General features: G+C 42.7%; 2 protein-coding genes across 6 annotated transcripts in view; one reads left to right on the top strand and one right to left on the bottom strand.

The window, feature by feature from the left end:
- Nucleotides 1–8748, top strand: part of sulf1 (sulfatase 1) — a 41934-nt gene extending 33186 nt beyond the window's left edge. For 4 of the 5 annotated variants that reach the window (XM_050057063.1, XM_050057060.1, XM_050057062.1 and 1 more), the window contains 3 exons: nt 488–630; nt 895–1018; nt 5604–8748. In XM_050057063.1, the coding sequence (XP_049913020.1) occupies nt 488–630; nt 895–1018; nt 5604–6547 (1211 nt within the window). In that variant the 3' untranslated portion in view covers nt 6548–8748. Of the gene's footprint in view, nt 1–487; nt 631–894; nt 1019–2914; nt 2949–5603 lie in introns of all 5 variants that reach the window. The other variant, XM_050057064.1, reaches the window with a different exon arrangement.
- Nucleotides 8749–8835: 87 nt separating this feature from the next.
- Nucleotides 8836–14379, bottom strand: part of LOC126397956 (solute carrier organic anion transporter family member 5A1) — a 49697-nt gene continuing 44153 nt past the window's right edge. Inside the window, exon 10 of the mRNA XM_050057065.1 lies at nt 8836–12916. Coding sequence (XP_049913022.1) covers nt 12459–12916 — 458 coding nt within the window. The 3' untranslated portion in view covers nt 8836–12458. The remainder of the gene's footprint in view (nt 12917–14379) is intronic.

The following is a 14379-nucleotide window of genomic DNA, read 5'->3' on the forward strand; positions in this document are numbered from 1 at the left end:
TATTTCGCCATAGTGAGAGGAATCTGCTGCTCACAGACAGACTGGGAGCAGATTAATCAATGTATATACGGTTAAAGACACATTTACAGCGATTTTAAACAGCTGTCTGTGCAGATTATGCGTCACTAAATGTGACAGAAATGGATTCGGACCACAAAAAAAGAAGATGACTGAAGCGTAAATTCAAAACGACACACAACTGCTTAATTACTGTCAAGCAACACTCATCAGAAGTGTTGAGCACTCTACTATAAATCAGGCTTAGGTCTTCCTCTCCTCTCCTTGAATAAGAAACACCACTATAAACACATTGTTAGTAGGAAAAATGGTAGTTTGATGGGGTTGAGTCAGTGTTATGACAGTGTGAGTATGCCTTGCTCATGAGCACTGAGCACATTTGCTCAAAATGTGTAAGATCCGTTAAGAGATTTGTCTGTAGTTGCAGTAGAATTGACTCCTGTTACAATGAATCTCGATTGCTGTTTAGTGGGTGGATTCTGCGCATGCACCAGCTCCAACAACAACACCTACTGGTGCCTGAGAACCATCAACGAAAGCCACAACACGCTCTTCTGCGAGTTCTCCACCGGCTTCCTGGAGTACTTTGACCTCAACAGTGACCCCTACCAGGTGGGTGAACATCAGTCTTCAGCCATTCAGCTCAGTGTGTCCCATCTGTGTCTCCTCGCCTCCTCTCTCAAAGCCTTTTTATTGGTCCCTGCTTTATAAAACTGGTTATTTTGAAAGTTTTTATGTGGGAACAGCAACATGCAATTTCATCCTGCTATTTTTGGACATGGATAAACACGCAAATATAACATCATGACACTAAAACAAATGTTTTTTGTTTTTTTCTTTGAGTGTTAAATTTCTGTTTTTGTTTTCCCCATGCAGCTCACCAACGCGGTGTACACAGTGGATCGGGATGTACTGAACTCTCTCCATGCCCAGCTGATGGAGATGAGGAGTTGTCAAGGTTACAAGCAGTGTAACCCTCGCCCAAAAGGCTTGGACACAGGTAAAAATGCTCACTGTTAGCCTGTTTGTTGTCTCCTACCTGCCTGTCCTTAAATCGTCTGGACTGTTATTCAGGGTTTAGTGGTGGTTGTTATGCCAACAGAGACTGAAACAGATTTTACACGCAGAAGAATTAGACTGAAGTTGATGATTTTGAGAGTATATAGCGTCAATATCAAGATGTGGCACAAGATAGGCAGGTGGGATATAACATTGGGAGGAGTTTGATTTGCCACAACAGTAAGGTCCCAGTGGTGCATAATGTATAATTTAGAGCTGTCAATCCTCAATGGGAAAATATTCCAGCCAGCAGGGCAGTAACAATGGTGTTTTGTGGAAAAGGCGACACACCTACATGGCGTGCTGTTGCTAGCTGGTTAACTTAATTGTAGCTCTGTGCCGCCAAAAGTGGCAGATTGATTGCACAAGCAAGCACAAGTCATATTTTGTTTTACAGGAAGAAAACATGATTGGATTTTCATATAACAATATGAGGAAATAGATTTATTTTCTTGCATATATTGTTAAGTAGGTGCAAAGTATGGCCATAGATGTGATCTAAAATGGTTAAATCAGCATTGTGACTTTAAATTTGAATTAATTTGACTTTAAAAAACACTCAGTCTAGTCTTCTGCTGGGTCTCTATTATCTGTTTCAGTATCGGTGTGTGTGTCTTTGCACATATCTGCATGCTGCATGTGTTTGGGGATGATCTACTCGGTGACGTATGCTGAAATTTCAGGTGGTCAATGAATCATCACCGACTCTTACGTGTCATTTGTCGATGTGTTTTGAATGTTTTCTTGATACACACATGTACACACACTCAGACTTCTGTTCCCCAGCCCAGGACCTTCCACTTACATACACTTGAGTTCTAGCGTTTTGACTCATAGTGTTCTTTAATAAAAAAGAAGGCCGTGTCACAGTTGTACGTCCTGGCCATCATCCCTGTTGTGACTCACTGAGTGTTAGAGATATTATTTGGAGGATGCTGTCATCACGGCAGTTGAGGCTGTCATTTTATTTGGGCCCGTCATGCATCACTGCCATAATCAGCCTCAATGTATTTTTACTACCACCACATAGTCCAAGCATCCTTACTGAGCAGTCATCCCGGTGACGGAGGCGGTTAATAACTAATGCCACGATGACCGAAGGCCGCGCGGCCCGAGCTGTGGGGTTCGTGTGTGGCATGAACTGGCTGCGCTGTTTATGTCCTGAGGATAAAAACTTAATGTCTGTAATTACCAGCTGGAGAGTGGAGCACTGGAGCGGCCAAGTTGCTCTGAGAAAACTGATTGTGTTTCAGTGTTGGCACGGCGGACTTGTCAAAGTCGTGCCAACACATGTCACATAGCAGCCTAAAATCTCTTACTTGTACTGGCTGCCCTCGCTCGGGTATGGTGCCAGCGCCGTGGACCAATGAAATTGCTGTTGTGGTTGCATCAAGTGATGTTTTTGTTGGATGAATAGGTTATTAAAACTTAAGTATCTCGGTGAAATGGATCTAGCAGTTACTTGCATCTATTTGCGGAGTGTGACTCAACCACCACCATCACCTGACTGGATAACCTTGTGTGTTTTGCTTTGAAGGGGAAACCCAGTTGAACTCTACACCTCACAAACCACTCACTTCTGATCAATCCTCATCTCTCCATCCAGCCCAATCGTATGAACTCTTCCACCCTGTTTTTTTCCTCCACTCAAATCCAAATCTTTTTTTCCTCCTCACCCCTGCCCTCCTCAATCTGATCATCCAATGATTGCTTTTCTCCATAGGGAGTAGCAGCTGTGCATGAAGAAATCTTCAGTGTGAATGATCTATTTATCTCCCTTCCCGTATCTCCCTGAATCAAAGCATTAACAATCGATTGCTTTTATTTTCCCGATCAGGAGGTAAAGATGGAGGAAGCTATGAGCCACACAGGTATCCACCAATTTTTGTTTCTCTTCAGTGGCTTTTTCTTTAACACCTGCATGGGCCCGAATTGCCTCATTCCCACTAATACATCCATCCATGGAGTTGCTGGCGCTTAATCCGTGGCTGCATGCTGGGGACACGCTAACAAGTCATAACAGATGATTATTATTTTTTCTGTCATTAAAGCAGCTTCATTTGTTGTCACCTCTGTGCACACAGTCTGTCCTTACTTTTATCTGCTGTGTAACGTCAGTCTGCAGCTATTCCAACATCCAGTCAGCAGCTCAGATATTCTCTGCCGCATCATTTCACACCTTTGCTTGAGAGTGCAACATTTATAACAGCTGCCCATGTTGAAATATGGACTCGGATATTCACCCTTTTAGCTATTCTTACAATAGCATGACTGAAAACTAAAAAGTCAAACAGGGAGGTGCTGAATATGAGCTTCTACTAGAGACCTGCCCCAGGCATTATGTGCACGGGAATGACAATGCATGACACTGTATCATCCCAACTCATGCATCACATTCTACATGATAGCTTAAAGGAGTAGTTAAGACATTTTGGGCAATAGTCAACATCACTCTCATGTCTGTACACTAAATATAAAGCTTTAGGCCCTGTCTACACATATACAGATAATTTTGACAATGGATATTTTCTCCTGTGTTTTAAAAAATAATTTGGTCCACACGACCTTTGTTTTACAAAATATCTGTATCCACATTAAAGCACAAAAACGACTCTAAACGCTCGCTAACGTTAGCTGTGTTCAGCAGTCGACCTTGTCACAAAGGTAGTAAAGTTTACCATTCTCCCACTGGAGGTTTCATCAGTTGATTCGCATTTAATTCAAGGATGAAGGACCTCACTCAGAAATGCAAGTGATGCAAAACCATTGTTTCCGGCGGATTTTAAACCACGGACGCTGAGGTGGAGCAAAAACATTGGGTGCAGCAGATGCCTCAGTGTGAAGAAGCCCTGCCCCAGACTAAGAATTTTCCTAGTCCACCAATAGTCGTCATTTAGGGCCATTAGTCGACTAGTCGCCCGCATGTTTATGATATTAATTTAATTATTAAGTTATATATTCTGGGCGGGGCAACACAATGGTTTGAGTTGAAGGTGTGAGAAAGAATAGTATCAGTAACATTGTTAACACTGTGCTACATTACAGAGAAATACAAAACCGTACTAATGAACCTTCATTAATATATGTTTTATCTACAAGTGCACGTCACACACTGAGCGAGCCGCCTGTTAATGACGCTGTCGGCAAAGCAGTAATGATTGTGCTAAGTGGCTAATGGGCATGTAGCTACTTCCATGTTTCAGATGATACGTCATGTTTGTAGTCGACCAATGAAGATGAGTTTACATATCACCTTGGGTTCGTCCTTCACCTTCTCAAAATGATCCCACACTTTGGATTTCCTGCCCGACATACTATTAACTAGCCTGTGGAATAACCGCAGGTACCAGGTAATAATAAGAAAAATATCCGTTTTAAAATATCTCTATATGTGTAAACAGGGCCTCAGTCAACAGTCAACAGGTAGCTTTATGCTAAGCTAACTGTTTCCACAGACAGATATGAGCGTGGTACCAGTCTTCTCATCTCACTCTTGAAAGAAACACATTTCCCAAAAATGCCTAACTACTCCTTTAACATCACCCTCCATGCAATATCAGCCATATCCATATATAAACCATCACCATCACATTAGTGTTCCAGCGTAGCATGACATTCAGACACCTCTCACATTCACTCATGGCCATTAGCTAGTGGTAGAGTGGACACTTGAGTTGCCGTGACCTCTCTGTCCTCCCACTGACCTCTGCCCTTTTGACCTCTGTTTCTGGCACCTGCTTACCAGGCAACAGCAGCATCGAAAGTGGTCAAAGAGGAGACCAAGCCTCTCCTTCCTGTGAGTCCCTAAAGCCTACGTCAAACCATCTCCATCCTGTAGCTGCAGTAGTTAACAAGACAGCTGATCTTACAAGGAAAGCCGACCTAAAGTGGCGCTCATGCTTCTTTTCCTCAGTTTTTACTCGCAGACATCAAACTGAGCCCTTTGCTGCAATTTCCTTTTTATTTGCCTCTTTTTTTCTGATAGTATTTTGAGTGTATTTTTCTGGGGATACACCATCCAGCAGCTCATTTTTGTTTCCCTGAGCATCTTCTTGTTTTGTGTACCATCTTTTTGTTTCCTCTGCTGTTAAGTTCTTTTATTTTCCAGGTTGCCTGACTTTGCATTTCAATCCAGTGCCGTCCTTTCATTAACTGTGCCATTCCATTTTTATGCGCAGCTCAGTGTGTTAGTCTGTTATGATGGATCATTAAATATTTTTCTTTTCAGTCTGTCTTTCTAATGTGAATTTCTGAGGCAGCATGTGTTTGCACTACTCATGGCTTGAGCTTAGTGTGAGTGCTGTGTTTATCTAGTTTATTGAATGCTGCTTGAAAGTGTGCGTGTGTTTGTGTGCAAGTGTGTGTGTGTGTGTGTGTGTGCGTGTGTGTGTTGCTTGGGGCCTCAAACCCCATGGAGCTGGCTGCTTTAGTGAGAGCCGGAGGCTGGGCATGACTGCATGGTGTCTGAGTCAACTCTTCTTTCCACTCCAGATCCTCACAGTCTCCTGTTTCTTTGTGTTTGGCAGCACACAGCCACTATGGGACGGACGACAGGGTTAAGCTGCCCAACTTGACAGACGAGGAGGTGAACTGGCAGGGACTGGAGGATCTGTATAGCATTAACGAAAGCCTTTATGAATGTAGGCCTGACTACAGCCCCAGCCCAGACAACTGGGCCAACTTCCGGAAGGATGTAGATAATATGTTTGCACTGCGACACGTTTTTAACAAATTCAACCGAACCCTTGACGACTCCACCCTGCCAGAGCTGGGCTCCGGGGCCGGGGGTGGAGGCTTTGAAGAAGGCAGCGGAGAAGAGTCGGCCTCAGCCAGCGACGTCTGGCCGGGCCTGGCCGCAGAGGCTCGCCTCACCACCCCCGCCCCCAGCAAAACTCCATCAGCACCACCCACACCCAGGACCACACTGGAGGGCCAACTGGAATCTGTTGTCAACGACCTTCCTGAGAGGCTTCTGAGCAGACACGGGATGTCTGTGATGTCAGCATCACCGGTGACAGCGTTACCATCGGGTCCAAGGAGAGACAGGGTTATCTTCCAGAGCGACACGTGGGCACAGCAGCTGGAGGAGATAGAAGGAGAGACTTTCAGTGGGAATGGGATGACGGAGCTGGAGACGCAACACGACAACCTGCTGCGCACTCACAACAGCCTGCAGGCCCAGCTGGAGCCTGGCCTGGGCCAGGGAGAGGCAGCCAACCCTCAGCGGCTTGGCCTGGACCTCGAAGATGAGGAGGACATTTTCCAGGCTCAAGGCTACCTCCCTTATTACCCACAGACGTTGAGGCCCAAGGTGCAGGCCAGCACCACCGGGAGCCCCCCCACCACACAGACTAGCACCCCACAGAGTGTCGGGGTGGTGCTGCAGGTGCTGCCTCAGTCAGCGCTGCCCCTCACCTTGGACTACGAGGGCAGCGGCTCTCTGCCTCAATCCTCCAATCAGACCCTCTGAGGCAGACGCATGTGCTGGCCAGCCAGCCGACGAGCTGCTGGTCGCCATAGAGACACAGAGACACAGTGATTGGGAGATGAGCTTGCCAAGAGCGATGGCAAGTGATGCCACCTCAGTCAGTCAGAGTTGTATAATGAGTATTAAAATTATTTTTTATTTTTTTACAGGTGCCTACATTTATTAGTAAACAGTGTTATGTTGTTTTTTTTTTTCAAATATATATTTAGAAAAGAAAAAGCCTTAATGCAGCTAAACTTAAGTGTTGGGATTAAAGATGATTAATTCCATATGGATAACACCATTGATGTTTTTAATGTATGTTTTTATGAAAAACAAGTGTGAGTGGTGAAACCATTTCAACATCTGAATACATAGTTAGCATGAGTCAGCTTTAGGTACGCTCCACATCTATTAATCACAACGCTGCCCAGTCACAGGAAGCTTCGTCACCATGGTACCCACTCACTGTATAGATAAAGGTTAAATTTGACCCCAAATGCACTTTTGAACTTTTCCACGTGATGACCTTGTGTGTGGATATGAAATTTGTGTCAATTTGTGAAATTAGATTTTATGAAATGATTATTTCTACTGACTACTTTTAAAAACTGACAAGAGTTGGAGTGTCGCTTCTGAAAGAGTTACAGAATCGACATGAATACACAACATCTATTTCTCAAATCTTATTTTTAAAGTTGCCAAATGGAAAATATTTCTAGCATTTGTTTTTACCTCCTTGCCATATGGCGTCAATAGCATCAGAGAGTTTAGACAATCATGAGACAGCCTGAGCTCACAGTTCACCCTCTGACTCTGACTCTGCGGAGATTTAAAGGGACAGTTCACTCCAAAATCAAAAACACATATTTTTCCTCTTACCTGTAGCTCTGTTTATCAGTCTAGATTGTTTTGGAGTGAGGTGTCAAGTGTTGGCGATATCGGCCGTAGAGATGTCTGCCTTGTCTTGAATATAATGGAACTAGATGGCACTCTGCTTGTGGTGCTCAAAGTGCCAAAAAAATACATTGGAAAAACTCAACAGCAATGTCTCTTTCCAGAAATCATGACCTGGTTACTCAAGATAATCCACAGACCTTGTTGTGAGCAGTTTCATGTAGGAACTATTTTCTTTCTACTGAACTACACCAGCCAATCACATCACCACACAGAAGGAAGTGTGCATCTACTCATGGACGAAAGGCTCATGCTCGTGATATCTATGTGAACATTAATGGCGTCCTCCTCGGCTGAGCTGTAACCTTAGCTAGCTCAGTGGTGCTAGGTCGCATACTTTTTCTTTATACTTTTAGTAGGCACTGCAGCTGCCCTTAAAAAGAACGTACTGTTGCATGCAGTGTGCACACAATCCGGACATACTACTTCCTCATAACATCACGCCCTGAACTTCGACCCTCTGGCTTTTATATCCGTTACCTTGGAGATAAAACAAATGCTGTGGATGTAGTAGAACATCCTGGTATTTTTGGCGTACTGCATTTAACATACTAAATCTTTTCCTGGCACACTAATGGTAGTATTTGTATTGGAACACACACTTTATTCTGAGCGGTGATACAGTTGGTGGGTGTTGAAAGAAAGTAGTTCCTACATGAAACTGCTCACAACAAGGTCTGTGGGTTATCTTGAGTAACCAGGTCATGATTTCTGGAAAGAGACATTGCTACAGCTGATATCTCCAACACAGCAACTTACACTAAAACAATCTAGACTGATAAACAGCTCTACAGGTAAGAGGAAAATCTGTATTTTTAATTTTGGGGTGTACTGTCCCTTTAAGTTAACTATCCTCACTAATAAGCAAATGCTTTCACAATCAGCAGGAGATAGAACATGTTCATTGTGTAACTTTTTTTGGAGCTGTCACCATTCCTCATGTGGTGTATGATGTAGTGCTTTGATAATCCTGAGTATAGTGTTGCACATGGCCAGTTCATTTTGAATGTAACTGTGTAGTCCCTTCAGCACACTCTGTTACAGCTTTATCTATGACAGCACAGTCAGTGAAATACTCTGCAGACGCTGCATAAGCTAAGTATTCCCGTGTTTAACCTTTAGAAAATGGTTCTGCAAAAACTTGATGCTGTCCTTTTCCTTCTCGACAGTGTGTGTACAAGTGTTAGAACAACTCTGGTTTCAGGAAAGCCATGAAGCTGTTAAAGAAATAAACCCTTTCAACCTTCCCCGTGATGTCGTCCCACCACATTCATTATCCTTCGTTACACACAAACACTTTGCAATAATTCAACCAGCCGAGTGGATTTTTCCATTTTTTAATGACAAATATCAAGTATTCAAGGCATTTGTAAACCAAGTGTTCACAAACATCAATTAGACTTCTGCTCCTGAGGAACAAAAGTGATAAGAGCTCGACTTTCAGAATACAGCTTCTGTTCTGTCCAGGAAATTCACTTTCGGTTCAAATACTGATGAAAGGGAAAACGTGTTAAAAGCAAATCTACAGTCAACCTGAAGTCGTCTGTGTCAGTAGTAGTCCAGGCGTTTGAGCAGCAGGACACTGAATACCAAGTAGTAGGTGCACAGTAGAGGCAGACATCCCTGCGTCTACTGTGTCTAATGATCTGTGTGGCATTACTGGATGATTCTCTACCCTGTCGTTGATATAACTCTTAGCAATGTGATCAAGTTCAGTTAGTATAAGTGGAGAATTTTAATCCATTGAAACATGACTTTACTCAAACATACTTTCAGTGAACAAAGAATCCAAAAAAGTAAGAAAATTCTTGATTAGTTGAAGTCATAGGAGTCTGTGTTTAACAACAGCAAAACTATATCAAGACATCTGTTGACAAACTCTTAAAAAACTCGTACAGTACAATCAAAGTCTCATTTATCCAGTCACATGCTCAGTTCTTCTCAATCAGAGCCCTTTACGATGGGTAACTTAACAGAGTGAAACTGTGTCAATGAAGCCAGACTTTATTGACAAAAACACTAATTTTATCTCCTTGAAATTTTCACTTTTAGTTAAGTTCCTTGTCAGAAAGGGCTGTTTTTCAAGTACTGAGCATCCAACTGGGTAAATGAAACTTGGATTACACTGTATAAGTGATGTGAGAGTTTGTAAAGTTTTTTTGGGGGGGTCGCCTATCCCAGCTGACATTGGGCGAGAGGCAGGGTACACCCTGGACAGGCTGCCAGACTATCACAGGGCTGACACATAGAGACAGACAACCATTCACACTCACATTCACACCTACGGACAATTTAGAGTCACCAGTTAACCTGCATGTCTTTGGACTGTGGGAGGAAGCTGGAGTACCTGGAGAAAACCCACGCTGACACAGGTTTTTTGACATAGTTCTGCTGTTAAACGTGGACCCCAATGACTTCAATACATCACAAACTTTCTGTTTTTGGATTCATCATGAAAGCATGTGAGAAAAACAAACTTTTCCTCATGAATCCAGTGCAACACCTGGTGAGTATCAAATATACAAATTTTCATTTAGGGGGTGAAGTATTCCTTTAATTGTAAAATGACTCAGCAGGGACTGCATTTAACTTCCCAGTCACACAGGCAGGGGGACCTGATCAATAATCCTACATTGGTATTCCTCTTTTGAGGCTGTGATGAATACGGAGCGCTAGAAGAAGGGTAGAGAATCATTACAGATGGAGAGAAGGGCATTCTGGGTAGCATAACATAAGCATTTAAATTAACTCCATTGTGTTCTCCTCTTGACAGGAGAATATAACCCAACTCCCTCCCCCCACATACACGATGAACTCAACCCTTCCCCTGTGAGTAATACTGCTCAGGCACGGCGAGACAAGTTCACTGGTTTGTTTTGTTTGTAGCTTTAAGTCTTATCCTCGTCTCTTAACTACGACGTTGTGGGTTAGTTCATAAATATGCTTCTAACTATTTGTGAGCTCTATAATACGCTTCATTTGCTTTGTCAATATTTACACGATGATCACTTATGAATATGTCATTTGAGGTACTAAGTCACAATAATGCTAAAATTAGTCACTGCCATTATTATTATTAATAATGATAATCTTCACCTGGCAGAATATACCAACAATCTTGGCCAGAAAACGTTAACTTTTAAGATGTGTTCACTGCATCAGATTCTCCATTCCTTTGCAAACGTAACTAAAAAGAAGGTGTACTGATCAGAATATAAAATACAATAACTTTATTAGACTTATCTCATATTCCCCCTCAGGAAAATGTGGTTTTCAGAACATGATATCGAACAAAAGTTGTTTTTTTTAAACATGGAAACCACCTCTTCTCTTCCATTTCTCAAACATCACCTCCCCTATTCAAAGGAAGGTAAATCCATAAGATACTTAATAACATGAAAGTAAAATAAAATTACAATCAATAAAAAAAATGGCATCTGTTATTCTGAATATTGTAGACTTCACCACCAAACTAGGTTTATCTTTGGGAAACTGGAGTGCTGAATTCAGTGCAGTGATCAAGTTAAATAATTAACCTTTGAACCAAGAGCTTTATACAGTAGGTCTGACAAACAGCAACATTCACTGGCCTTCACACAATCTTCTCTCTGTCCACTAGAGGGCGCCAAACACCCAGGAACTGAATGATCAACATCAGATTACTCTCGCTGATTAAAAGGGGGGTTCATAGTTTCACATGCTTGCTGCACTACTTTCTTAAAAGCCTAGACTACGAGATAACTACTATGTACATCTGATGACCATTAGAATGGAGAAGCCATTACAATGTAAAGCCAAAATGATGCATCCTTTCGTTAAATACAAATTTGTTTCACTTTGAGAAAGTCGTGTTTTAAAAATGGGTCAAATTTTGCTGCAAAAAAATTTCCGTCGTCACGTTTCCAGTTACAAGTACAATCACATCTTTTGGACATACAGTAGCTTCAGCACATGGTCAGAGATGAGATAACCTTTCTTGTTCCGTTCTCCTGTTCGCCGTGAGGCTGATTATTACACGTTGTAATAACAAAGTAGTGTGATGACACATAGGTTTCATAGAAGTCGCTGTACCATTGGTGCTTGTCGGCTTTAAGCTACATGTTACCTTGCCAAGGCGAGGAGCTTCGTCCACCGAACACAGAAGCTGAGGGCAACGAAGCAGGATACTGTCGCTCAACTGAGAGGACAGTGACTGGCTTTTCGGTAGCTAGCGTGTACCCTGGTAGCTAGCTTTGTATACTGGACTGGCCGAGGCAGCCTGAGAGGCACTGTTACGAAAAAGGAATAAAAAAAAAAAAAGAGGTGAGGGGATTTTTAGAAATCCCAGTTTTTTTTAATTGTGAAGGTCCGAACAACACCAGACAGGAGAGCGGGTGGAATGGCTCGAATACAGGAGAGGTTGCTGATATGTTCACAGCTCAGACTGTGAGGGACGATGGGGTTATGGCTGAGCTGACGACATGTAAAAATGAAGGGGGGAGAAAAGGAGGTACAGATGTGTAATACAGAGGGAGCTGTACAGTACTGAGGAGGGAGGAGCTGTACACTGGATCTTGCATAGTACAGGTTTATCAGTTGTGCTTTAGAGGCCGTGTTGATGATGACTCATCTGTCTGTTCAGAGATTTTAATGCCCTGCCCTTTAACAGTAGCACCATGTGATGTCTTTACATCGTCCCAACCGTCGCGTGGAGGTCTGAGCATCAGTGTGGATGCTGTGTGTGGCTGCAGCTGATGATATGCTCAGAATCAAATCTGTCAGTCTCCTGTTATTATAAACAACAACGAGCAGCCCTTTAAATATGGTGGCCGCACCTGTGTCTCTGCCTGTCAGTCCTACAGCAGCTGTGGAGCCCCGCCTGGCGTCTGATTGGTGTGAAGCAGACACTGTGTGGCGCAGAAACACAAACAGGAAGGCACAAGTCACAATGGACCCCAGAGGGAGGCTTGGAGCGCTCTCAAACGTGTGCGGAGCCTCTGTGGTGATGCGGCAAGAGGATGGGCGGGGTTATTGCTTTGAGGGCGTTGCCGGGGCAGCTGAGGCTGCTGTGGCCACGGTTGAGCAGCAAGGCGGCGGGCGGGTCCGGCCGGGGCGGGATGAACACGGGGCAAGAGCGGGTGCGCGCGTGGCTTTTGTGGCCTCCAGCGTGGCAGATGAGCTCGCTGACGGTGCCCAGCGGAGGCAGGTGCTGGCGCCAGCGCTCGGCTCGATCCTCCTTGTGCTTGATGGAGTACCAGGTGAGGAAGATGAAGATGAAGCCGACGAACTTGAGGCTGGCGGCCAGGCCGAAGTAGACGAAGCGGAATGAGGTGACATCGTATTCCCAGCAGGAGCCGTGCACGCCGCAGTCCTGCTGCCACAGCATGCAGGTGGTGTCGATCACAGCACCAAAGTAGATGGGCGTGGGGATGTAGGCTGAGGGAGCAGAGACAGGATGCGATGAATAAATCTAGTAAACAAGTCGCTGTGTACCAACTCCAAACTGTATATAATTCTCTGTCAGTTTGAACCACACAGTGTATTTTACTGTCCCCTCCTATTTTAAACCAGTTTTGGTTATTTAACAAGTTTCTGTTTGTTTTTGTTATTTGAATTTGGCAAAGCTCAGCTGGAACAAGGTGATGTCATGTATTTCCATGCTTATGTTGCCAGCACTGTCAATCAAATCTGATCAAACCCCATCCACACTTTCCCTGAACTTTAACTTTGTTTGTTTTACAGAGAAATATTAGAGATTTGTAACCACATTTTCAGGGACTTTCAATATACCCCCAAAAGTCGATGTGCATGTTAATGATTTTTGAATGTGCTGTTGATGTACAGTTTCACAATATAGTGCATAAAGCAAAGGAAAATCTTTGGAAAACACAAGGTAGGTTTTAAATCTAAATTTTTAAAAGCTGTGTTTGTGAAGTTTACAGTTTCTTGTCAGTTTGAATGATCCAAGATGCCTCAGAAGGCAGCCTCTGCGGTGCTGTTTATGTTAGTCAAATGTTTGTTGTCCTTGTTCTAAGCTGTATGTTTATTCTATGTATGTACATTGAGAACAATAAAAGATGGGAGTCAGATTCTTTGTATGCCTACACATACTTGGCCAATAAATCTGATTCTAATTCTGTTTCTTTCATGTCTGACAGCTCATATATTTTATCATGTAAAGTACATTAATTTAACATATACTTCAACAAACACAAACTAATGACAGATTGTATATATGGTGCCTACTATGTACAATTAACATGTAATGGAATTGGGATACAGCCCTTGAATGTAATTCGACGGTGACTGCAAACCATAATTTTGCCACTTGGTGGAGCCATTTTGTGCAGATGAGACAGGCCTGAGCCTCTTAGAGTCTCACTACCACTTTGAGTACTAAGTGTCAAAAAGTCATAGTAAAGTAGGTCATAAAAAATTGATAAAAACTGTCAAAACAGTCATAAAAATGTCACAAGGTACTATGCAATAAAAAATGTTAGGAGAAATAGCCATCCTGTATTATTTTAAAAAAATGTCAAAGTATAGTAAGCCATGAAAAATGTCACACAACAGTCAAATAATACTGTGCCATGAAAAATGTCATAGTATAGTATGTTGTCCAAAATTATGAAAAAAAAAGTCAAAGTATAGTATGTCGTCCAAAACTATGAAAAAAAGTCAAAGTATAGTATGTTGTCCAAACTTATGAAAAAAAGTCAAAGTATAGTATGTCGTCCAAAACCATGAAAAAAAGACATAGTATAGTATGTTGTCCAAACTTATGAAAAAAAGTCATAGTATAGGATGTTGTCCAAAACCATGAAAAAAAAGTCATAGTGTAGTATGTTGTCCAAACTCATGAAACAAAGTCATAGTATAGTATGTTGTCCAAACTTATG

This window comes from Epinephelus moara, chromosome 11 (assembly GCF_006386435.1).
Source record: "Epinephelus moara isolate mb chromosome 11, YSFRI_EMoa_1.0, whole genome shotgun sequence".
NCBI lineage: Eukaryota > Metazoa > Chordata > Actinopteri > Perciformes > Serranidae > Epinephelus > Epinephelus moara.